Source organism: Schistocerca piceifrons, chromosome 9 (assembly GCF_021461385.2).
Source record: "Schistocerca piceifrons isolate TAMUIC-IGC-003096 chromosome 9, iqSchPice1.1, whole genome shotgun sequence".
Classification (NCBI taxonomy): domain Eukaryota; kingdom Metazoa; phylum Arthropoda; class Insecta; order Orthoptera; family Acrididae; genus Schistocerca; species Schistocerca piceifrons.
This window is the reverse complement of record NC_060146.1, coordinates 147,501,684-147,527,744: the sequence shown is the minus strand read 5'-3', so window position 1 is coordinate 147,527,744 and position 26,061 is coordinate 147,501,684. Positions and strand designations below refer to the sequence as shown.

The 26,061-nt window shown below is 41.5% G+C and overlaps 1 protein-coding gene across 1 annotated transcript in view; it reads left to right on the top strand.

Moving 5' to 3' along the window:
- Positions 1-26,061, top strand: part of LOC124716985 (chymotrypsin-like protease CTRL-1) — a 143,118-nt gene that overhangs the window by 103,652 nt on the left and 13,405 nt on the right. The window contains exon 7 of the mRNA XM_047243588.1: positions 2,999-3,195. Coding sequence (XP_047099544.1) covers positions 2,999-3,195 — 197 coding nt within the window. The remainder of the gene's footprint in view (positions 1-2,998; positions 3,196-26,061) is intronic.

Here is a 26,061-nt window from a genome sequence, read left to right as displayed (position 1 = left end):
TTTCCAAATAAAAATTTTAATTCCATTGAGTCATACTTTATATTTCATTAATTATCAATGCCTTCATTGTTCTTTACACAAATTCAGACTCCCACTAATTATTACAAGTTACTTCAGATTAGAAACTCACACAGACTTGTGCCCAACACAGCTGGCACCTGAATAACTTGTGATGTTAACCAACTCATTAAGGTAGTTTACTGTTTTGCTTTTTATCGTTCATATTAATTTTATGTACCATTACTTTTACAAGATGATAATGAGTTTTCATTTGGTTAAATTCTGGTAAACTATTATAAATGTTATAAATTTCCACTTTTATAAACCATATTTTGACTATTGATATGAAAAGGATAGACTGCTACTAACCATATAGTGGAGATGTTGACTTGCAGACAGGCACAACAAAAAGACTGTGAAACTGGTAAACTTTTGGCCAAAAGGCTTTCTTCTAAAGTACACACACACACACACACACACACACACACACACACACACACACACACACACATGACCACTGTCTCTGGGTGCGGAGGCCTGACTGCAAGCAACTGTGTGTGATGGGAGAAGTGATCTGGGTGGTGGGGGTAAGGAGGAAGCTGGGGCAAAGAGGGAGGGATAGCAGGGTAAGGGTGGGGGATGGTAAAGTGCTGCTTGTGGGAGCATACAGGGATGAGGTGAGGAGAGGGTTGGTAGCTAGGTGCAGTTGGGAAGTTAGACAGAGGGCAATGGAAAAAGCAGAGAAGTAAAAAGACAGTGGGGGTGTTGGTGAAATAGAAGGCTGTGTAGTGCTGGAGTGGGAGCAGGGAAGGGAACAAGTGGGTGAAGGACAATGACTAATGAAGGCTGAGGACATAAGGATTACGAGAACATAGGATACATTTCAGGGAGAATGCCCACCTGTGCAATCCAGAAAAGCTTGTGTTGGCAGGGAGGATCTTGATGGCACAGATTGTGAAGTACTTACTGAAGTGCAGATCATTGCCGGCCACAATTTGTCGGTGGCCATTCATGTGGACAAACAGCTTGTTGGTAGCCATGCCCACACAGAATGCAGCAAATTGGTTACATCTTAGCTTGTAGATCACATGACTGGTTTCACAGGTAACCCTGTCTTTGATGGGATAGGTGATGCCTGTGACTGGACTGGAGTAGGAGGCAGCAGGAGGATGTATTGGACAGGTCTTGCTTCTAGGTCTATTACAGGGATATTTAGATGATTCTTTGATGCCTCAGGATGTGTCCAATTAACTGATCCCTTTCTTTAGTCAAGTTGTGCCATAAATTTCTTTTTCACCCTCAATATGATTCAGAACATTCTCATTAGTTATCCAATTGACACACATACTCTTCAGCATTCTCCTGTAGCACTGCATTTCAGAAGCTTCTATTTTCTTCTTGTCTGAACTGTTTATCATCTATTTTTCAATTTCATAGTAAGCTAAACTCAAAAACAAGTATTTAACAGAATATCTTTATTTAATTAACTAGTTGATTAGGGGACTTCATCACAATACAATGACCAGTAGCCAAATGAGTTCACACTTTTCCTATGAAAGAGCTGTGTGAGACATTTTACGAGGGTTGTTTTTTAAGTAAGGGCCGTTTTTATTTTTAAAAAAAGATACAAATACTTTTGTAAAAAAACTTTTATTTTCTGATTCTAAACACTTTTACCTATTTTTCTACATAGTTGCCTTGTTTATTTAAGTTTTTAATTCCCTCTTCAAAGAATTCGGCCGCCTGCTCCGACAGCCAAGAGTTCACAGCCGCTTTCACTTCATCGTCGTCATTGAAGCGCTGCCCGCCAAGATGGTGTTTCAGGTACCGGAAAAGGTGAAAATTGCTAGGAGCAAGGTCGGTGCTGTATGGTGCATGGTCCAAAACTTCCCAGCCAAAAGAATCAATCAAATACCGAGTCTTTTGAGAGGTGTGAGGCCTAGCATTATCGTGCAGGAGCAAAACTCCTTTTGTCAGCATGCCACGCCTTTTGTTTTGAATTGCTCTGCGGAACTTCTTTAGAGTTGCACAGTAGGCATCTGAGTTGATTGTCATTCCTTGTGGCATAAAGTCCACTAGCAAAACACCGTGCTGGTCCCAGAGCACAGTTGCCATAATCTTGCGCTTTGACAGCGTCTGTTTGGCTTTGACCTTGACAGGTGAGGTTGTGTGTCACCATTCCATCGATTGTCGCTTGCTTTCAGGAGTGATATGGGATACCCATGTTTCATCTCCAGTGACAGTTTGACTCAACATGTCATCCCTTTCTTCCTCGCAATGGATCAAAAAGTCCAGTGAAGTGGCAAATCTCTTCCCTTTGTGGTCCTCTGTGAGGAGTCGGGGTACCCACCGAGAACACAGTTTCTTAAAGTTTAGGTTTTCAGACAATTTTGTACAAAACCGACCTTGAAACTTGTGGAAATTCCAAAGAAAGAGTGGAAATTGTGAATCTTCTGTCCTCACGAATCTTTGTTTCAACTGCAGCCACCAAATCATCAGTGATCACAGAGGGCCGGCCTGAGCGTTCTTCGTCATGGACGTTTTGATGGCCGTTTTTAAACTTTCTAACCCATTGATTCACTTTACCTTCACTCATTGCATTCAAGCCATAAACTTCTGTTAACTGACGATGAATTTCTGCAGCTGATAGGCTTCTCGCAGTCAATAAACGTATCACTGACTGTATCTCACATGCGGTGGGCGATTCAATAATTGTAAACATTATAAAGTAGCACAGCGATGCATACATGTCAGCTACAGAGCTGCAACTTGCATCAGTGTGAACGGGAAGGCTGCCGGCAAGTGGAGCGGTGGCTTGTTGCGGCGTCCGCGCGAACTACGGGACTACACGCGCGAACGGCCCTTACTTAAAAAACAACCCTCGTACAAGTGTAGGCCTGTGGCCACCTTCCCCTCACCTTATAGTGATTTTCAATAGACTGTATGAAGTAGTGCTGTGTTTCCAGATGAGAGACTAAAGCCGGTGGCTGTGCTGCAGGGACACCAGCGAGGCAGCAGCAGTTGGAGCTGCCCATTGTAGCACTGGACCAGTGCCGGCAGATCTACAGTTCCAAGCTGCCTGTCACCAATGACCAGCTGTGTGTGGGGGGAGAGCAGGGGCGCGACGCCTGCTCCGGCTTCGGAGGTGCACCGCTCGTGCTGTTGGATGGTGCGACGAGAATGCGATACTATCAGGTAGATACTGACATGTATATATAACATGATGAAATCACAGCCATGAGCCACAGCTGGACAAAGCACTATTCTAGACTTTTCTGTACATTATGGTCCTCAGATGTCCAATCTGTAGCTCCTCCAGATTTTTTAACATCATCGACTTGCCTTCCATTAGGTTGTCTACTTGGTTTTTTCTTATTTGTTGGAGTACAGCAAAGAATTACATTCTACAGCTGCACGATTACCCTGTAATTCACAATTAAGTGCCTGGCACAGGGTTCATTGAACCACCTTCGAGCTGTTTCTCAACTGTTCCCCCTCGAATAGCACATGGGAAAAATGAACAAGCAAATCTTTCCATGTGAGCTCTGATTCTCTTATTTTATGATGATGATGATCATTTCTCCCTATGTAAGTGGGTGCCAACAAAATGTTTTGACCCTCTGAGGAGAAAGTTGGTGATTGAAATTACATGTGAAGATCCTGGTGCAGCAAAAAAGCCTTTATTTTAATGATTGCTACCCCAGTTTACATATCATATGTGAAACACTTTCTCCCTTATTTCTAGCTAATACAAAATGAGCTGTGCTTCTTTGAACTTTTTTGAATCTTCCATCAATGATATCTGGTGCAGATCCCACACAACACAGCAATATTCCAGAAGAAGGTGGTGTGTTCTGCCAATAAGTCACAGTCCTTGGTTTGCTTTCCCCCACAACATTATCTATGTGATCACTCCAGTTTTAAGTTATTTGTAGTTGTTGTCCCTAAGCATATAGCTGAATTAACAGCCTTTGAATTTGTATAATTTATATTGTGTAACTGAAATGTAGTGGATTCCTTTTTGTGCTCTTGTGAATGACTTCATACTTTTCAATTTTTTGGAGTCAATTTCCACTTTTGCACCATACTTTTGTCTAAGTCACTTTACAGTTGGTTTTGATCATCCGATGACTTTAAAAGACAATCAATGACAGCATCATCTGCACACAATCTAAGAGGGCTGCTCATATTGTCTCCTAAATCATTTATATAGATCAGTAACAGCAGAGGACGTATAACACTTCCTTGGAGAACCCCAGATTTACAGCTGTTTTACTCTAGGACTTTCTGGCCTTTACAATGAACAGTGACCTTTCTGACACAAAATAACAGGTTCAGTTGCGCTACTGAAATGATACTCTATAGCCACACAATTTGATTAGAAGTCGCTTGTGAGGAACAATGTAGAAAGCCTTTTGGAAATCTAAAAATATGGAATTAATTTGACATCCCCTGTTGACAGCTCTCATTACTTCATGGGTGTTAATGGCTGATTGTGCTTCAAAAGTATGACATTTTCTGAATTAATGTTGGCTGTATGTCAATAAATCACTTTAATCAAGATAATTCATAATGTTTGAACACAATATATGTTCCAAAATCCTTTGGAAATAATCATTAGCGATATGGGTCTATAATTCAGTGGATTACTCCTATTTCCATTCTTCGATATTGATGTGACTTGTGTAACTTTCCAGTCTTCCGGTATGGACCTTTTGACAAATGAATGGTTGAATATGATGGTTTGTTTGTTTTGTTTTAGGGCGCAAAAACAACTAGGGTCATATCCACCCATGTCAGGATCGTAGAACATCAAAGCAAAAAAGGAGTTAAAAACAACTACACTTTAAGCCCAACCAATGGAAAGAAAGACAGCTAAAAACAGGGACTTGGAGTAAGCTCCATACAATATTCCATAGAGACAATGGAGGTCCTGAACTGAAGGTTGAATGTCCTTTGCCAAATTGGTACAATGGATAAAAATTAAACGCAATTGAAAGCCTGCTCCTCATTCACCAAAAACTGCCGATAACTCAGATGGCAAACATAAATGAGAATGTAAGTGGTTAAAAAAAGGGCATTCCATAAGGAAATGGCAAACTGTCAAAGGTTGGAGGCAATGAGCACAAAGTAATGGCGGATCACCATTTAACAAATAGCGATGACTAAAAAGATTGTGCCCAACGTGCAACCTAACTAAAATGATATCTTTGTGACAAGGGGGCTGAGAGGAGGTTGTCAAAGCCACTGGGAGAGGTTTAATTCCCTGGAGCTTGTTCCCATGAGGGGGAGAACAGTTGCGATGTCAGAGTGGCACCACCTGCTGTCAGACATCAACAGAGATCATTGAAGGGAATGGAAGAACTAGCAGACCAAGGTACATCAGCAGACTTGTTTGCCATCAGACTGATGTGACTGGGGACCCACACAAATATCACAGTGGCTCCATAATGAGTGAGCAAGTGAAAGCTTTCCTGAACCAGCTACACTAAGGGATGGATGGTGTACAGCATGCAGAGGCTCTGGAGGGCACTGAGAATTGGAGGGGATGACACAACTGAGAAGCCTGTGTCACCAGATGTACTGTGTCGCCTGATACAGGGAAAAATAGCTCCACTGTAAATACTGGGAAGTGTTTTGGAAGATGATACTGAAAATCATTGGTGCCTGTGATGGAGGCACATCTGACATCGTGGTCAGTCTGAGAGCCATCAGTATACACAAAGGCACTACTGCGAAGCTCTGTGTGAAGGTTGAAAAACTTATGACAATAGACTGAGGCTGGAGTAAGGCTGGAGTAGTGTCCTTAGGAAGCAAATGAAGTCCAAGGTAAACACAGGCCGCTGCACATAGCCAAGTTTGTGAAGGGTTTACACCCACTGGGAAAGTGGCAGGTAGCATGTAGTTAAGCGGTCAGAGCAATAGCTGAAAGCGAACTCCAGGAGGTAACAGAGAAGAGGGACGTGACCAATACTGGCAATCAAAGGAGTCATCAAAGAAGGAGGCATAGGATGGGTGGCCAGGCATGGCAGGAAAACATCATGTGTATCTACTGAGAGGAAAATCATGGTGGCATGACAGCGGTAGTTCGGCAGCTTCTGCATTCAGACTCTCAACCAGGCTAATGTAAAAGGCACCAGTGGCCAAATGGTTACCACAATGGTGGATTGTATTGAGACAGTGTAAGATGGATGGACATGCAGATGCATAAACAAAAGACCATAGTCTAGTTTCAAACGGACAAGGGACCAGTACAAATGGAGGAAGGTGGTCCGATACACTCCTCAGGAGTTACCACTGAGGACACATAGGACATTGAAGGGCTGCTTACAGTGGGCAGCCAGGTAAGACTTATGGAAGGACCAAGAAAGTTTCCTATCAAGCATGAGTCCCAGAAATTTCATAGTTTCAGCGATAGGAAGAGCAACAGGCTCAAGATGTAAAGACGGTAGAAGAAACCAATTGCACTGCCATAAATTCACACAAACTGTTTTGTCTGTGGAAAAGTGAAAGCTATTGTTGATGCTCCACAAGCAGAAACAACTGAGACAACACTGAAGACACTGATCAAGGAGCCAGGTCAATGGAGAACTGCAAGAAGTGGAAAAATTGTCAACAGAAAGGGAGCCGGAGATGCCCAACAGGAGATAGGCCATAATAGGGTTAATAGGACAATGCTCAGGAGGAAACCCTGAGGCATACTGTTTTCCTGGCTAAAGGTGTTTGACAAGGTAGGATCCATATATACCTTGAAAACTCTGTCTTTTAAAAATTCCTGAAGGAAACACAGCATGCAGCCTTGAAAGCCCCACATGTAGAGAGTATGGAGGATACCAGTTATCCACCAGGTGTTGTAGGCTTTCTCCAAATTGAAAACACAGCCACAATCTGGTATTTCTGCAGAAAAACCATTCATGACATGGGCTGACAAAGTGATGAGATTGTCAACTGCAGTACGGCGTGCTTGAAATCCACACTGTGCAGTGGTTAATAAATTGTGAGACTCAAGCCACCATACCAGTCGGACAAGAATCATACATTCCATCACCTTTCAAACAGAGCTGGTGAGAGAAATGGGATGGCTACTGGAAAGAAGGTGTTTTCCCTTAATGCTCTTAGGTGTGGGTATGACAGTGGCTTCATGCCAGCATCTGGGAAACATGCCCTCTGCCCAGATGCGATTGTACATAGGATTGCCCCCAAGAGAAAGATTCTGCAACTTAATAATATGAACATTGTCCGTCCCTGGGGTGGAGGATCAGAATGAATGAGAGCATGGTCTAACTGCCTCATAGTAAAGGTATTGTTGTAGCACTGACAATTCTGAGAAGAGAAGGGTATCGCCTGAGCCTCCTCCACTCATTTCTGATGGAGGAAGGCAAGGTGGGTGGAGCTCAAAATCTCTGCAAAATAACAGCCCAGGATTTTGAAGATAGCAGGTGATAAAAAAACTTAAATGAAATCCAGCTAGATTTTTGCTATCCTGAAGAATGTGATGGCACTGTGCACACAACTGTTAAAAACAAATGTAGTTGACCTTCATAGGATGATGATTAAAAATGCAGAAAGCACATCTATATGCATGAATTACATCTCAACACACTTAGTCCATGAAGAGACAGAGACATGGTGCAGTAAAGAGGGAGTGCAAGGAATGGAATGTTCTGTGGTAGTAAAGACAACATTTGTAAGATGTTCTACCTGATCATCACAACTGGGGAATGTTGCTTCTCGAAGGTCACCAATGAGGAGTAAAGCCTGCAGTCATCCTTAGAAAGCTGCCATTTGGGTGTGCATGTAGGTGGGATAGGAGTCAGCAAACTGATAGCACATGAGTAATGGTCACTCGAGTACATGTCAGAGAGAACAGACCACTCAAGATGACAGGCAAGCTGAGCAGTGCAGAAGGAAGTGTCCAAATGGGAATAGGTGTGTGTGTGTAATCTGAAAGGAACGTGGCTTCTCCCGTGTTAAGACAAATGAGGTTAAGTTGATTGAGAAGGTCAGCCAAGAAGGCAACTCTTGCACAGGTTCTGGGAGAACCCCCAAAGGAGATGGTGCACATTGAAGTTACTGAGCAGCAGAAAGGGATGAGGGAGTTGTCCAATAAGCTGGAGGAAGTCTTCTCTGGTGATACCAAATAATGGAGGGATATAAACAGTACAAAGGGAAAAGATCAAGTCAGGAAGGAAAATGTGGACCACAACAACTTGCAGCTGGGTAGTCAGTGAAATGGATCATGATGCACCCCCCACACCATCTCCTCCACTATAAGCTGGATAGTCAGTAAGATGGATTATGTGCCCCCACCCCCCTCCCCCCCCAGAGTTGGAATGCCATCCTTGGGGAGATCAAAATGGTCCGGTAAGAAATGTGTGAGGTCAAAATAGTCATGAGGATACAATTTTGTTTCCTGGAGGCAGGAACTAGTGTATGCTGCAGTTCCAAGTGCAGCTAAAATTCCTCTTTGTTGGACCTAAGGCTGCGAACATACCATTGGAGGAGAGTCATGATGAGGAATGAGGAGGAGGAAAAAAAATGAAGGGATGTCACCTTGGCAGTTGCCAAGTGCCAGCCTTTGCAGACTCACTGCTACAGGGTGCAGAGGCTGGAGGATACTGCTCCATGAGATCTACAGAGGCGTTGGCATTTTCCCTCTGTCAATCTGCAGAGTCCAGGGCAGAATAATTGCTGGCAGTGCACACCAGTGACACAGAGGTCGGCCGGGTGAGGGTATCATGTGGCGACACCATTAAAGGAGAAGACCGTTTGCCTCTGTTTGATTTCTTGGAGCCTTTCTGGTTGGCAGAGGAAGACTCAGATGTCTTTTGCCCAGAGGTACATAAAAAGTCTGTGTGGAAGTATTCCTTTTATCCTTTCCAGACAAGCGGTTGTGTAGGAGGTGACTTCGCACCGGGAGGTGAAAGTTTGGTGGCTTGTTGCACAGCTGGAGGAGGAGATGGGGATGCTACCATGACATTGGGTGATTTTACAATTGCAGTGCTGAATTTGAGGTTGCATGTCTGCTTGACATGTCCTTCATGGAGCGAGGTGTAGCAAGAGCAGTGCTGTAAGTTTTAAACATGGCTGCATGGTCAGCAACCATTTATAAATAAAGTTAAAGCAATTACAGTCCTCGGTCACAAAAATAATTACAGTCCTCGGTCACAAAAATTAAGTCTTTTGACCTTGTTTCAGCACTTCTATGAGTGCCTTCATCAGAAATTAAACTTTCCAATTGGCAGTCATGTATAAAATAAATATCAAGCGATAAAGCTTTAGTCACAAAATTTTTTATAAATGAATATGTGGAAGGCAAGCCAATATGGACTGCTCATACATGTTAAGCCACAGGTAGCAACAGACACTATTTCTTTGGCAGCTGACCAGAGCGCACCCGGGGCCAATCCAGTAGATGGAAGTCCCTCAATTGCAAAAATCTTAGACAGGGCAGAAATACTGGCTGCTGTGACATGGACAGACAATGTGCCCCATAGGGAATCTTGGAACAACATCCACTACAATGAGCCAGTACTGATTTAGGAAGACCCCAGCAAAATCAACATGTAGATGCTCCCACGGGCACTGTGGCATTGGCCAGGGGGGGAATGATGCCTGTGGGGCCACTTGTTGCTGAACACAGTGAGTGCAACCAATAAGCCATGTAATGTCCCCATCTATGCCTGGACAATAGGTACGCTGGTGGGCCAAAGTTTTGATGTGAAAGATCCCCCAATGACAGACATGTAGAACCACAGCACATTATGGCATATGGAAGTGGGAATCACAACCTGAGGAGCAGTCTCTTCTGTAGCTAACAAAAGAACCCCATCAGACACAGAAAGCCAGTGCTGGAGGGAGAAGTGATTATGCAAGGGATCAGAGATACTGCCTGGGGGTCTCTTCTGGCCAACCATGCAGCACAAAAGAGAAGAACTGACTAAGTACAACATCTGCAGTGATGGCTGATGCTATTGTAGCATGAGTGATGCGAGAACATTCTGGTTCTCAGTATCTATATAAAAACCAAGCAACTCATCCTGATTGAACACTGGTTCTGGCCCGACTGGAAGGCGAGATGTGGCATTGGTGTTGGTGTGTTGTGCTGTTGTAATGTATCTGATAATGATAATGGGAGAGAAAGAGCGCCAAGCGCTCTAAACGATGTGATGGATTGTCTGGCACAGAAACTGAAGCATTAAAAAGAGCAACCAATGGCTTGTGATCTGTGATTAAATGGAACTTAGAATGAAACAAGAAGATGTGAAATTTTTTGAGGTTGAATACAATTTCTAAAGCCTCCTTTTTAATCTGAGAATACTGGTGCTGAGTGGGAGTTAAAGTCTTAGAAATGTAAGCAATAGGTCGTTCAGACCTGTCCACGTATTTGTGCACCAACATTATGCCAAGACCCTGCTGAGAGGGATCTGTAGCCAACACGAGATGTTGGCCCAGCTGAAAAGCGGCCAGACAGGGGGCAGATTGAAGCTTCAATTTAAGCAAAGTGAACACCCGGTCACAAGCTGGGGACCAGAAAAAAGCCACATTTTTTATGCAAAAGTCATTGCAGGGACTGAGCAACAGTGGATGTGTCCATCAAAAACTTGTGCTAGTATGCAACTTTACCTAGAAATGCCTACAGTTCCTTAATGGAGGTTGGCTGCATCAACAATTGGAGATGTATGCTGTTCTATAAAACACTGAAAAGTAGCAGGCTTGCTAGTGACGCCAAAAGGCAAGCTTTGACATTGGTATATGCAGAAAGGTGTATTGGCAGTTAGAACGTGTCTAGAGGCCTCATGTAAGGGGAGCTGGAGGTATGATTCTGACAAATCAAGCTTGGAAAAATAGTGGCCACCTGATAATTTTTTGAGCAGTTTGTCAGGATGGGGCAAAGGGTATGTATCTATTGTGGACTGTGCATTAATCGTGACACTGGAGTCGAAGCTTACCTGTCGGCATCTTAATGATGACCAGTGATGTAACCCATTGCTGGAAGGAATAGGCCAAATGACATTGAGTGACATCAGATGGCCTAATTCGTGCTTGAGAGAGTCATGCAATGTGATAGACACCTGATGCTCCTAAAAAAAAAAAAAAAAAAAATGAGGGCGGGTGGACTCTTTCATGGTAATGTGGACCTGAAAACCAGTAGCCCAACCGAGCTACGCAGAACTTGATCAGACACTATATTTAACTCATTGTCCATGAGGGAACCAAAACTGTTACACGCATCTAACCCAAAAGGTCTGTGGTATGGGAATGATTCACAACAAGGAAGGTGAGAGGGTGAACAACATATTTGTAAGAGACGGTAGCAGAGAACTGACATAGGATCGGAATCTGCTGTTTATTGTAGCTAACTAATTTCTATGAAGCCTGTGTGAGGGGAGGGGACCCCAAGTCCACACATGTTTGTGTGTTTACTAAAGTCATTGCAGCTCCTATGTCCATTTTCATTTTTAGAATTTTATTAAACATTTGCAAGTCACTAAACAATTTGTTCAGGGACACAGTCATTGTAGAGATACAGTTTATGTCCAATGGTACTACTGTGTCCACCACATTTCAGCAGCAGTTACACCCCAATGTAGTGTAGCCTTTGTTGTGACACTTGTTGTAAACAGCCCTTTGCTTAGGACACACCTCACGCTCATGTTGGATGAAGCAGTATGGACAAGACGGAAGGGGGGCATGTGGCCGTGCTTGTGACGTGACCTGTTGCTGCTGTGACCATAACGGATGATGCCCCATGCAGCACTGACTCAAAGGTTGTACTGCTGCAACGGCATTACTGTCATCCTGAATGCTTGCAGCATGCCAAACAGGAGTTGACTAAACAACTTCTGATATCTCCATCCACGCAGCAATCTGATTGCTTGCAGTCCATGGCACTTAAAAGGACTGTGCCATACTGAGCACATCCATAAGCTTCAGATTCTCACACTGAAGTGCATTTTTGTGAACTTTGGTATCTGGGACCAGATGAATAATAACATCATGCATCATGTGATCAGTGTATGATTCATGATGGGTAGTAGTAACCAATATATGATGACAGTTCAACCCATGTAATTCTTCTGACAATGGTAAAATTTTACACAGGCCACAACGACATGTGTTTTGCCACAGTAATATGTTGAGAGAAGCTTGCTCATTTCATCAAATAATTAGCTGGCCGGTTCTCGCAATGGTGCAAGTAGGCACAACAGTTGACAAATGTTCAGTGAAAGCAGGTTTCCATGGCCCTTATGAAAACCTGGAAATGTTGGTGTAACTGTTCTCATAGAGTCCCAATATTCAGCTGATTCATCATATGCCAGAACGGGTGATGGTTGCACTGATGGGAGAGTAACCTGCTGCAAACAAGCAGATACCACTTGACTGAGAGCAGTGGTGAGAGGTTGCTGTTGTTCCATGAAAGCTTGCTGTTGAGCTATGACACTTTGGAGTATTTCTTTCATTGAGATGTTTGTTGGGTAACTGAGCACTGACACTAACACACAGAGGAAATGTAAACCTGTTTTCTTCATCAAGTTTCTATAGAAAGAACAAACACAGTTTATGAATGTAGTACTTTATAGAGCATGGTACAAGCAAGATACTATGAAGTACAGGTTATGCATAGCACTGAACGCTTTGACTGGGCAACAATAATACAGGTTGCAGAATAGGCTGCTGCTTAAATAATATTGTATCTTTGGTGGCCCACCAGAGCGTGCCAGGGGGCCGACCCAGGTGGCCTCTATAAACGGGCATATGAGCTGTATAGATGCGCGATCTCTGAAATCATGTGCATCATAAATGAAGGTACACCATTGTTTAGTAACTCTGCTTTAGTGACACTGTCATTGGTAACATCAGTGTTGTTACTGTGTAGTGAACATTTTGATTGCATCCTGCCTCTGGTGTACTTTACATATGACCAGAATCCCTTTGGGTTTTCATCCAGATTTTGAGACAGAGTTTCATTGGGGAAACCATTAAAAACATTTCACATTAAAGTTTGGACTAGATTTTTAAGTTTCTGTAAAAAGACTTCATCAACCTTGGGGGATTTGCATTCTGTTAAATTTGGCATGCTTTTTTTGTTCCTCCTGCAATAGTGTTTTGACCTGTTTTGTGTACCATGGGGGATCAGAACCCTCTCTTATTAATTTATTTGGTTATGTATGCTTCAATTGCCATCAATAATGTTTCTTTGAATTTAAACCACATCTGGTCTACACTTACATAGATAGGCTGGAAGAAGTTTACACTCTCTCTTAGGAAGATATCGAGTGAATTTTTACTCGCTTTTTTAAATAGATGTATTTGACATTTATTTTTTGTAGGTTCAGATGTTACAGTATTCAGTCTCATTACAGTGATCTTGTGGTCACTAATCCCTATATCTGTTGTGATGCTCCTTATTTCCTCAGGATTATTTGTTGCTAAGAGGTCAAATATATTTTCACAACAATTTACACTTCAGGTGGGCTCCCGAACTAAATGTCGTAATTAATTTTGTGATAATGCATTCAGTATGATTTCAGGTGATGCTTTATGGCTACCACTTACTTTAGCTGTATTATCTGAATGGGGAGGGGGGCAAGAAGGTCAGTAAAAGGAACCAAATATTAATTTAATCCAGTTGTCAAGTATAATCTCCATCCATACCTGCTCACAGAAACGTACTACTTCAATTTCACTATAAGATAAACTACTTATGACAGCAATAAACACTTGAACACCAACTGCATTTAATTCGTGCTTTCTAAACTTGGTTAGGTTCTTTGTAAAAGTTTTGGATGAACTTATTTCTGGCTTTAGCCAGCTCTCCTTACTTATGATGATTTGAGCTTCAGTGCTTTCTATTAGCACTTGGAGCTCTTTACCAACGCAGCTACAACAGTTTACAGCTGCAATATCTACTGTTGTTAGGTTCACCTTCCTGTTTTTGGTGTGCATCCTTTTAGACTGACACCCATTCTGTAGTTTTCCTAGACCCTTTAACATAAAAATCTGCCCAGTTCTCTCCACACAGCCCCTACTATCCATGTAGCCACTTCCTGTGTGTATTGTACCCCTGAACTATTAAGTGGAACTGGAAACCCACCATCCTATGGTGCAAGTAAAGGAATCTGGAGCCCACAGGGACACGGTACATTTCAGCCTCTGATTCAGTTGGCTCTTTAATGAAGAACCACAGTCAGTTCTGTTGAGAATGCTACAGATGGTGAGCTCCATGTTCATCTTGCAAGCAAGATTGGCAGTACTTACTGCTTCAGCTATCTGTGCAAAACCAGGGAGAATCTCTTCCAATTCAAACCCATACACATTGTTAGTAACAACATGAGCCACCACCTGCAGCTGGCTGCACCCTGTGCCCTCCGTGTTGTCTGAAAGCAGCCATTCCACATCTGGAGTGACTATTTCTGGTGTGCCTTAGAATATGTGTGGGCAATAGGCAGCCTGTGGCTCATATCCAGCCTGTGATAAGTTTCAATATGGCCAGTGGAAGAAATTTCTAGGAGGAAGACCAAGGCATGACAGAATTTTCCAATGGAAGTTTTTAAGACAGTTATTGTCTTGAATTCCATGAACCATGGACCTTGCTGTTGGTGGGGAGGCTTGCGTGCCTCAGCGATACAGATAGCCTTACTGTAGGTGCAATGGGGTGGTATCTATTGAGAGGCCAGACAAACATGTGGTTCCTGAAGAGGGGCAGCAGCCTTTTCAGTAGTTGCAAGGGCAACAGCCTGGATGATTGACTGATCTGGCTTTGCAACATTAACCAAAACAGCCTTGCTGTGCTGGTACTGTGAACGGCTGAAAGCAAGGGGAAACTACAGCCATAATCTTTCTCAAGGGCATGCAGCTTTACTGTATGGTTAAATGATGATGGCATCCTCTTGGGTAAAATATTCCAGAGGTAAAATAGCCCCCATTCAGATCTCCGGGCGGGGACTACTCAGGAGAATGTCGTTATCAGGAGAAAGAAACCTAGCACTCTATGGATCGGAGCGTGGAGTGTCAGATCCCTTAATCAGGCAAGTAGGTTAGAAAATTTAAAAAGGAAAATGGATAGGTTACAGTTAGATATAGTGGGAATTAGTTAAGTTTGATGGCAGGAGGAACAAGACTTCTGGTCAGGTGAATACAGGGTTATTAATACAAAATCAAATAGAAGTAATGCAGGAGTAGGTTAATAATGAATAAAAAAAAAGGAGCCAGGTCAGCTACTACAAACAGCATGGTGAATGCATTATTGTAGCCAAGATAGACATAAAGCCCACACATACCACAGTAGTACAAGTTTATATGCCAGCTAGCTCCACAGATGATGAAGCGATTGAAGAAATGTACGATGAGATAAAAAAATTATTCAGATAGTGAAGGGAGATGAAAATTTAATAGCTATGGGGGACTGGAATTCAATAATAGGAAAACGAAGAAAAGGAAAAGTAGTATGTGAATATGGAATGGGGCTAAGGAATGAAAGAGGAAGTTGCATGGTAAAATTTAGCACAGAGCGTAACTTGATCATAGCTAAACTTGGTTTAAGACTCATGAAAGAAGGCTGTATACATGGAAGGGGCCTGGAGACACTGGAAGGTTTCAGATAGATTATATAATGGCAAGACAGAGATTTAGGAACCAGGTTTTAAATTGTAAGACATTTCCAGGGGCATATAAGGACTCTGACCTCAATCTATTGGTGATGAACTGTAGAGTAAAACTGAAGAAACTGCAAAGAGGTGGGAATTTAACAAGGTGGGACCTGGATAAACTGAAAGAACCAGAGGTTGTACAGAGTTTCAGAGAGAGCATTAGGGAACAATTGACAGGAACAGGAGAAAGAAATATGGTAGAAGAAGAATGGGTAGCTTTGAGAGATGAAATAGTGAAGGCAGCAGAGGATCAAGTAGGTAAAAAGCTGAGGGCTAGTAGAAATCCTTGGGTAATGGAAGAGATATTGAATTTAACTGATGAAAGGAGAAAATATAAAAATGCAGTAAATGAAGCAGGCAAAAAGGAATACAAACATCTAAAAAATGAGATTGACAGGAAGTGCAAAATGACTAAGCAGGGATGGCTAGTGAACAAATGTAAGGATGTAGAGGTATATATCACTAGGGGTTAGATAGATGCTGCCTACAGGAAAATTAAAGAGACCTGTGGAGAAAACAGAACCACTTGTATCAATATCAAGAGCTCAGATGGTAAACCAATTCTAAGCAAAGATGGGGAAGCAGAAAGGAAGAAGGAGTATATAGAGGTCTATACAAGGGCGATGTACATGAGGACAATATTATGGAAATGGAAGAGGACCTAGGTGAAGATGAAATGGGAGATATGATATGGTGCGAAGAGTTTGACAGAGCACTGAAAGGCCTAAGTTGAAACAAGGCCCCGGGAGTAGATAACATTCCATTAGAACTACTGATAGCCTTTGGAGAGCCAGCACTGAGAAAACTCTAGCATCTGGTGAGCAAGATGTATGAGACAGGTGAAATATCCTCAGCCTTCAAGTAGAATATAATAATTCCAATCCCAAAGAAAGCAGGTGTTGGCAGGTGTGAAAATTACCAAACTATCATTTTAATAAGTCATGGATGCAAAATACTGAGATGAATTTTTTACAGACTAATGGTGAAGCTGGTAGAAGCTGACGTTGGGGAAGATCAGTTTGGATTCCGTAGAAATGTTGGAACATGTGAGGCAATACTGACCCTACAACTTATCTTAAAAGATAGATTAAGAAAAGACAAACCTACTTTTGTAGCATTTGTAGACTAAGAGAAATATTTTGACAATGTTGACTGGAATACTCTCTTTCAAATTCTGAAGGTGGCAAGTGTAAAATAGAGTGCACGGAAGGCTACTTACAATTTGTACAGAAACCAGATGACAGTTATGAGAGTCAAGAGGCATGAAAGGGAAGCTGTGGTTGAAAAGGAAGCGAGACACAGTTGAAGCCTATCCCCAATGTTATTCAATCAATACTTTGAGTAAGCAGTAAATGAAACAAAAGAAAAATTTGGAGTAGGAATTGAAAATCCATGGAGAGGAAATGAAAACTTTGAGGTTTGCCGAGGGAATTAGATTAGGGAATGAGACACTTAAAGTAGTAGATGAGTTTTGCTGTTTGGGGAACAAAATAACTGTTGATGGTTGAAGTAGGGAGGATATAAAATGTAGACTGGCAATGACAAGAAAAGCATTTCTGAAGAAGAGAAATTTGTTAACATCAAGTATAGATTTAAGTGTCAGGAAGTCTTTTCTCAAAGTATTTGAATTGACTGTAGCCATGTATGGATGCGAAATGTGGATGATAAATAGTTTAGAGAAGACGAGAATAGAAGCTTTCAAAATGTGGTGCTACAGTAGAATTTTGAACATTAGATGGGTAGATCATGTAATTAATGAGGAGGTACTGAACAGAATTGGGGAGAAGAGGAATTTGTGGCACAACTCATCTAGAAGAAGGGGTCAGTTGGTAGGACATGTTCTGAGGCATCAAGGAATCACCAATTTAGTATTGGAGGACAGTGAGGAGGGTAAAAATCTTAGAGGGATATCAAGAGATGAATACACTAATCGGATTCAGAAGGATGTAGGTTGCAGTAGTTACTTGGAAATGAAGAAGCTTGCACAGGATAGAGTAGCGTGGAGAGCTGCATGAAACCAGTCTCTGGACTGAAGACAACAACGAAAACCACAAGATTGTAAAATGTGACTGTAGGCTTTCCCGGCATAAACTATTGATGAAGATTTCTCGGGTCTCCAGCCGGGTGGTAGCATTGATATTTCACGATGTTTCGGGAAGTCTTCACCAGAAGATCGGTAGTATGACACTTCCTGAAAAAATTGTGAGATATCAACACTACTACCTGGCTGGAGACCAGAGAAATATTCATCGACATTGTAAAATTTCATAAGTAAATTAACAGTTTTATGATGCCTAACTAAATTTAAATATCTGAAGATGAGGTGAACATAAAATGAATGTATCCTCAAAAACGTGTTTGGAGGCATAATTTGTTGGCATGGCATGTCGGGAAGGAGGGCCATTCGTATAGGAGCATTAAACCATAAACATTAATGTCATGGACACTGTAGTTTTGACTTCATGTACTAAGAGCACTGCTGTCACATTACATGATGATGTGGCCCATGAAGCTCGTGTAAGTATGTGAATCAGGTCCACAAGTCAACAAGTGTGGCCCATACCTGTCTTAGAATGTGTTCTGTCAACCAGTCCCTTTTTTTAGTTAGGTTATGCCATAAATTTCTTTTTTTCCCCAATTCAGTTTGGAACATCCTCATTAATGATTCCATCCAGACACCTAATCTTCAGCGTTGTTCTGCAGCACCCAATTTGAAACCTTCTATTCTTTTCTTGTATCAACAACGTATTGTCCATGTTCCAATTCCATACAAGACCACATGCCAGACAAACAACTTCAGAAAAGGCTACTATAATATAAAAATGTATAATGAAGTTAAGGTCACCCACAATGCACTGCAGGTCATTTGATAATGGAAGCTAACCGAAACAGATCTGTAGTGAAAGAGAAAAAAATAAAAATTGAAAATCACACTGCAATATGGACATTCTTTTCAAATTTATTTCAGTATTAACAAACTCATCATTTTCAGAAATTCTTTTGTGCTATAGCCATTCTGAATTTTATATCCTCTCTACTTTGGCCAGTGTCAGCTATTTTTCTGCCCAAATAACAAAACCCCTCTACTACTTTCAATGTCTCACTTTCTAATCCAATTCCCTCCCTGTCACCTGGCTGAATTCAGCTACATGCCATTAATCTAGTTTTGCTTTCATTGATGTTCATTATGACTTATTATCTAGTAATGAAACATAAATGGTTATATTATAAATATGACCAGTGGCAAACTTTCAAACAGTTATTTGTCACTACAAGTTCTTTTAGTAGACTGGGATACTCATCTCATGTTTGATAATTCTCCACATAGAACCACATAGAATCCAGGATGTAAATCTGTCTTCACAGCCTGAGCAATCATAATTTATGGGATCCATGTTTTCTAAAAGTTAACACACTTTACATTTTCTTGGCATTTATTGTGAATTTCCTCCAATCCACCATAAGCAGTAACATAACAGCAACTAAATCCTCTCCCCTCTTGCCTCTGCTGCTCGCTTATATGTATCTTCTAACAATCAAGTAAACGAAACAGTAATTACTGAAATTGCCCAATATATAAGTTACATTTAAAAAATTCATTACAAAAGTTCTTGCTGCAGTAGTTTTACAGGAAATAAATTGCCAAATTGATACATAGTGCTTGTAATTGTGAATTTTGTGAATTACTGTGCAAAATAATTTTTTATATCCCATCCAATAATGCAAAATATAAAATACTGATTTTCTTCTTAATCATAAATTGACTTTTGTGGATAACGTTTTTGATGAATTCCTGATACATTGCTTAATATCCTCATTAAGCTGACTTTTTATGAGGTGAGCACACTTTGGTGAAATACAAAAATGTGATATCTATAATCAATACACACACATGACCACAGTCTCTGGCAGCTGCAGCCAGAGTGTGACTTCAGCTGCCAGAGACTGTATTGCTTCTAATACTGTGGTTTTGTATGGAATAAATTTCCAAATTAACACATATTAATGACTATCTTGGATTTCACAATTTTCTTTGCAAAATAGTATTTGGTGTCTGATCCAATACTGCAAAACCTATAAAGTTGATCTTCTTAATTACAATTTGGATTTTGTTGCTAACATTTCCTTAAGTTTCAAATATATTGGATATGACCTTTAAATTGTTTTATATATATATATATATATATATATATATATATATATATATATATATATATATATATATATATATATAAAAAAAAACAAAGATGATGTGACTTACCAAATGAAAGTGCTGGCAGGTCGACAGACACACACAAACGAACACAAACATACACACAAAATTCAAGCTTTCGCAACAAACTGTTGCCTCATCAGGAAAGAGGGAAGGAGAGGGAAAGACGAAAGGATGTGGGTTTTAAGGGAGATGTCTGCTTGTGTCTGTATATGTGTGGATGGATATGTGTGTGTGTGCGAGTGTATACCCGTCCTTTTTTCTCCCTAAGGTAAGTCTTTCCGCTCCCGGGATTGGAATGACTCCTTACCCTCTCCCTTAAAACCCACATCCTTTCGTCCTTACCTCACCTTCCCTCTTTCCTGATGAGGCAACAGTTTGTTGCGAAAGCTTGAATTTTGTGTGTATGTTTGTGTGTCTATCGACGTGCCAGCGCTTTCGTTTGGTAAGTCACATCATCTTTGTTTTTAGATATATTTTTCCCATGTTGAATGTTTCCCTCTATTAATTTATATATATATATATATATATATATATATATATATATATATATATATATATATATATATATATATATATATATAATTATAATAGAGGGAAACATTCCACGTAGGAAAAATATATCTAAAAACAAAGATGATGTGACTTACCAAATGAAAGTGCTGTCAGGTCGACAGACACACAAACATACACACAAAATTCAAGCTTTCGCAACAAACTGTTGCCTCATCAGGAAAGAGGGAAGGAGAGGGAAAGACGAAAGCATGTGGGTTTTAAGGGAGAGGGTAAGGAGTCATTCCAATCCCGGGAGCGGAAAGACTACCTTAGGGGGAAAAAAGGACGGGTATACACTCGCACACACACACATATCCATCCACACATATACAGACACAAGCAGACATATTATCCTTTCGTCTTTCCCTCTCCTTCCCTCTTTCCTGATGAGGCAACAGTTTGTTGCGAAAGCTTGAATTTTGTGTGTATGTTTGTGTTTGTTTGTGTGTCTGTCGACCTGCCAGCACTTTCATTTGGTAAGTCACATCATCTTTGTTTATATATATATATATATATATGAAACGCACAGGGTTTATCAAAATATGAAAATATGCTGTTTGTTGCAATTTGTTTTGAGAAATTACTTTTGAAATACTACCCTGTCATTTGATTAGCTACACAAAGCTTTACAGGCATCATTAACACTGCATTCCACCATATAGTTTGTGGCAATACGCATAAGTAAAATGTACAGAGTTGTAAGATGTTTGGTGTCAGGTTGTATTCTAATGCATGGTGCAGTAACATTCGGTTGATCTACCATGTTTGTCTCACTACATCATCTTATAACATCTTCTCAAGAAACTATCCATTCCATTCAGCTGTTTTTCCATGTCCTTTGCCATCTCTGACAGAATTACATCCATAGACCTCAAAGTTTTTGTTTCTTCTCCCGTAACTTGATTCCATTTACAAACTTTTTCTTTGTTTCCTTTACTGCTCATTCAATGTACAGATCGAATAACACTGGGGATAGGCTACAACCCTATCCTGACTGCCCTCTCAACTACTGCTTCCCTTTCATATCCCTCAACTCGACTCATGACTGCAGTGCAGTTTTTGTACAAGTTGTAGATAAATGTTTTCTTTGAACAACTTCATCACACTCCTGACCTTGTGACAGTGCACATTATCTTGTTAAAAATGTCACTACCATTGGGAAACATGATCATCATGAAGGGGTATATGTGGTCTACAATGAGTGTATGATACTCCTTGGCCATCTTGGTACCTTGCACGAGCTCCACTGGACCAATGGATGCCTACGTGAATGTTCCCCAGAGCATAATGGGGCTGCCTCTGTCCCACTGTACAGGTGTCAAGGATCTGTTCCCTCGGAAGATGGCAGATTCGTGCCTCCCATCAGCGTGATGAAGAAGGTATTGGGATTCATCAGACCATGTAATGCTCTACCACTGTGCCAATGTCCAGTACCAATGGTCATGCGCCCATTTCAGTCCTAGTTGCCAACATCGCAGTGTTAACATAGGCACATGCATGGGTCATCAGCTGCGGAGGCCCATAGTTAGCAGTGTCCACTGCACTGTGTGTTCAGACAGACTTGTGCTCTGCCCAGCATTAAAAGTCTGATGTTAGTTCCACTACAGTTTGCTACTTGTCCTGTTGTACCAGTCTGCTCAGCCTACAATGTCTGACGTCTGTAATGAGGAGTGGCCGGCCAGGTCCATGATGTTTGGACATGATTTCACCTTGGGTTTGCCACGTGTTGAAGACACTCACCATAGCAATTCTTGAACACCCAACAATGCATACTGTTTCTGAAATGCTCGTGGCAAGCCACCAGGATATTACTATTGTGTTGGCTACAGTTGGAGTCAGCACTGATGCAATCAAGGATGGAGAGAAGTCAGTGGCAGGAAACCAAAATGATCTGTAAATAACACTTGCAGTTTAACAAAACACTTTATTTCTAAAAAGGAAAGAAATATAAATTAACTTCTCATTATGAGGCAGCTTGATGTGCTTCCTGTGCCTTCTACATGCAATTACATTTACACACTGTAACTACTCGCAGAACACAGGCTAAGTATCGTCTTCTTATTACTCAGTACTGATGCTCTCGACGTCTGTGACTGTACTGCGCCCAACCAGTAATGGGCGATGGTTAAGTCAGTGTTGACAGGGGGTGCCAAACTCTTCCTTCATATAGGTGTGGCAATGCCCTTCCACTGGCATGCGTGTCAGAAACTTTTTGATGCCGTTTCACAGTGCTACACTGGTTGGTGCACAGTCGATGCTTTAGGACTCAGTCACAATCTGCCCTCTGTCAAACTCAGATAGATTTTGCACCTTCGCCATTCTACACACAGACAGCATGCTCACTGATACTACATGTACCACATGTGTGTCTGACTAGCAGTTATTCCTTATCAGGTGATGTTGCTATTGCCTGGATGCTTTTATATTGATAGTAGGTCGGTGGTCATAATGTTCTGGCTGATCAGTGCAGATAAATAAATTTTGACTTCTGGGCACTGCTAATAGAACCTTACATGTTGGGTGGTCATTACAGACTCTTTATGGCAATGTGTGTGATGTCTTTATGAAGACACACGTAGCGAAAAATGACAAACTGGTACAGTAGAGGACTATTAGATTTTTTATATTAATGTAAAAAGCAGAAAAAGTAAAACATGCAAAAATAAAATGAAGTTATTGTAATTAACTATAATCTGTTCTATCAGAAATCAGCAAAATTATGGGTATTATATTATGAGATGGAAGTTTTTGCGTACGCTGGTATTTCCAGAGGTCACCAAGAATTTTAAGGAAAGTTAACTTCTGTAATTTGAGTATTTCATAAACTAACGTGCTATTTTAGTGAAAGTATAAACTTTTGCAATAAGAAAAATCATGGCTACAAAACTACAACAGCAGAATTTTGACAGGATTGCATTTTAACAGTGGAACATTATGGAACATGAAAATTTTGAATTTGAATAACTTTTGAAATATTAAGTTTTTGGGAAAGTAAAACCACTGTCAGAAAGAGAAGAATGAGGGCTTTCAAATAATCTATATCAAAGTTAAAATAGGAAATTTTTAGTGGGGTTTAATTCTGACATGCATATGGTTTACAGGTATCATAGTTTGTGAACATTTCTTTTCATAAACTGTTTCCTTGTAAACTAAATACATCATTATCATCAGCAGTCTGAAAACTATCATGCAGACAGTAAAGTTTTGTGCAATACAGTGTGGACAAGAATTTGGCCATTCTTTATACTCATGGTAAGTGCATTATGTATCTTCACTGTCCAGTCACATTACTGTGTCCACCTGTCAATAGCCTGAATAACCACCTTTTGCAGCATGGATCACTGTGAGACGTTCAGAAAGTCAGTCAATGAGGTTCTAGAAGGTACCAACAGGGATTTGGAGGCATGTTGATTCGGATGCCGTGGCCATCTGCCCTAGGTTTCTCGGTTGAGGATCCATGGCACATACAGCCCTGTTGAAGTGGTCCTGCAGATTCTTGAATAGGTTTAAATCTAAGGAGTATGGTGACCAGGGAAGTATGGTAAAGTCATCCTGGTGTTCTTTGAGCCACACACATACAATGCAAGCTGTGTAACATGTCGAATTGTCCACTGGTAGGTGCCACCGTGATGAGGGTAAAAAAAAAACTGCATGGTCCCCAAGGACAGCTGCATACTTGGGTTGGTCCACTGTACCTTCCAGAGTGACGAGATCACCCAGGGTCTACCACAAAAACATTTCCCAGACCACAATGCTCCCTCCTCTGGCCTGAAACCTACAAATGACTGGTGGGTGGGTGGGGGGGGGGGGGGTGTTTGCTTTCAATTGTTTCATGCTGTACATGCCAATGACCATCTTAAAATGTGGTACATCTGAAAAGGCCACCTGTCGCCACTCAGTGGATATTTAGTTACAGTACTGCCAAGCAAATCCCAGCCTTCATTGCCGATAAACAGCAGTCAGCATGTGTTCATGATCCAGACACCTGCTGCGGATGCCCATAGACATCAACACTAGCTGAGCAGTGATTGAGGGAATATGTTGGTAGTGCCTTAGGTCATTTGGGTGATCAGTTGCTCAACAGTTGTGAATCTATTCACCTCTAGATATCTCCACAGCTTATGTTCACCCCTTCCATCTACTTTTTTTTGTATGTCCATCCTTTTGACCGGAGGTCTTGGGAACCATGGCCATTCACTATTGTAAGAAACTGAAATGCCTACAGCCAGCTTTATGATTTTCTTTATTGTGTAGCTACCAGTTTCGGTGCTTCAGTGTGCCATCTTCAGGCCATAGTTGGTGCTGAAGGGGTCATCATGGTCCATATACATGCTGCATCAGTAGCTAGCATAACTGGATTATGTGGGCTATCTGTCTATAACACTGATGTTAGCAGTCCAACCATCAATGCCTATGGCCTGGTGGACCACAATTGCCTCAGCACCCATTCTGGATAGCGCTGTTTACAAAGTTAATTGCTTTGGAAATTATTCCACCATTGGCCCAAAAGCCAATAATCATATAAATTGCTCTTTTTTCAGATTATGACAACAACTGTCCTGTTTTCTGCATCCCCTTGACATGCTTTATGCTAGTACTCCCACTTGCATCTTTGAGTAGTTATTGCACATCGGCATCAAGCCTAGATGGTGGTGACATTAATGTGGCCTGGACCATGTAATAGCAAAACAGAAATCAATTATTTATTTAAGGCATAGAATTGTAGTGAGTGGAGCTATCTCACCGTGGTACGTCTCAAGGGGTTATCAGAACCTGCATTCTGATGGTAAGTAACAGGCAGTACAACTTGTACGTGGTGTTATTTCAACAGTGGAGCAGTAGAGTGGTGTGCTTTGATCTGACCTTCAGTGATGGTGCCATCCAACTTAGACCCCTGTTGTGACCACAGCACTGGAGCCTCCATTTTAACATGGCAGAGTGGATAAAGTATAAAATGAAGGATTATTCCAAAGAATATATGAAATCTGTGAAGTACCCTTACCAGTAGAGGGGATGGGCTAGTGGGAGATCTGCTTCAGTATCAAGGAATGATTGGCGTGGTACTGGAAGAAACTGCAGAAAGGATAAATATAGAAGGGGCAGACAAAAGCTAGAATATGCTAAGCAGATTATAGTGGGTGTTTAGTACCTCCATTGTGGCAAGAGCAAGCCATTAATACTTATTTTCCCCTGGGGAGTACGTCAGGCATTGAAGTATGGAAGCAAAACAGTGAGTCTATACCAACAGGCATTGTCCACTTAGTGGTGCAGCTACAACCATGCAGAAAACATTGGGTCGGTTAGACTATCAGTGAAAGTGTACTGCGAGTTCCTGCTGCTAATAAGGCGAGTACGCCATCCATTTATTACACATTTTTATGAGCTTAAAACATGAGAGACTTCAGTAATGGATAGGAACTGTGATTGCTGTGTACAGATTCGAGCTGAGTTGTTGACCCATCACTCACAGCTCCAGGCTGCCAGACTGCATTGGCTTCCGTCACACAGCTTGAGGCTGCTGCCAAGGGCCATCACTGTGGGGGGGGGGGGGGGGGGGCTCTGATGCGGGTATGCGAGGGATGTCGAGCAAGTCCCACATATCCCCTGATTGGTCGACTGCTGTGGCCACCCTGGGTACTG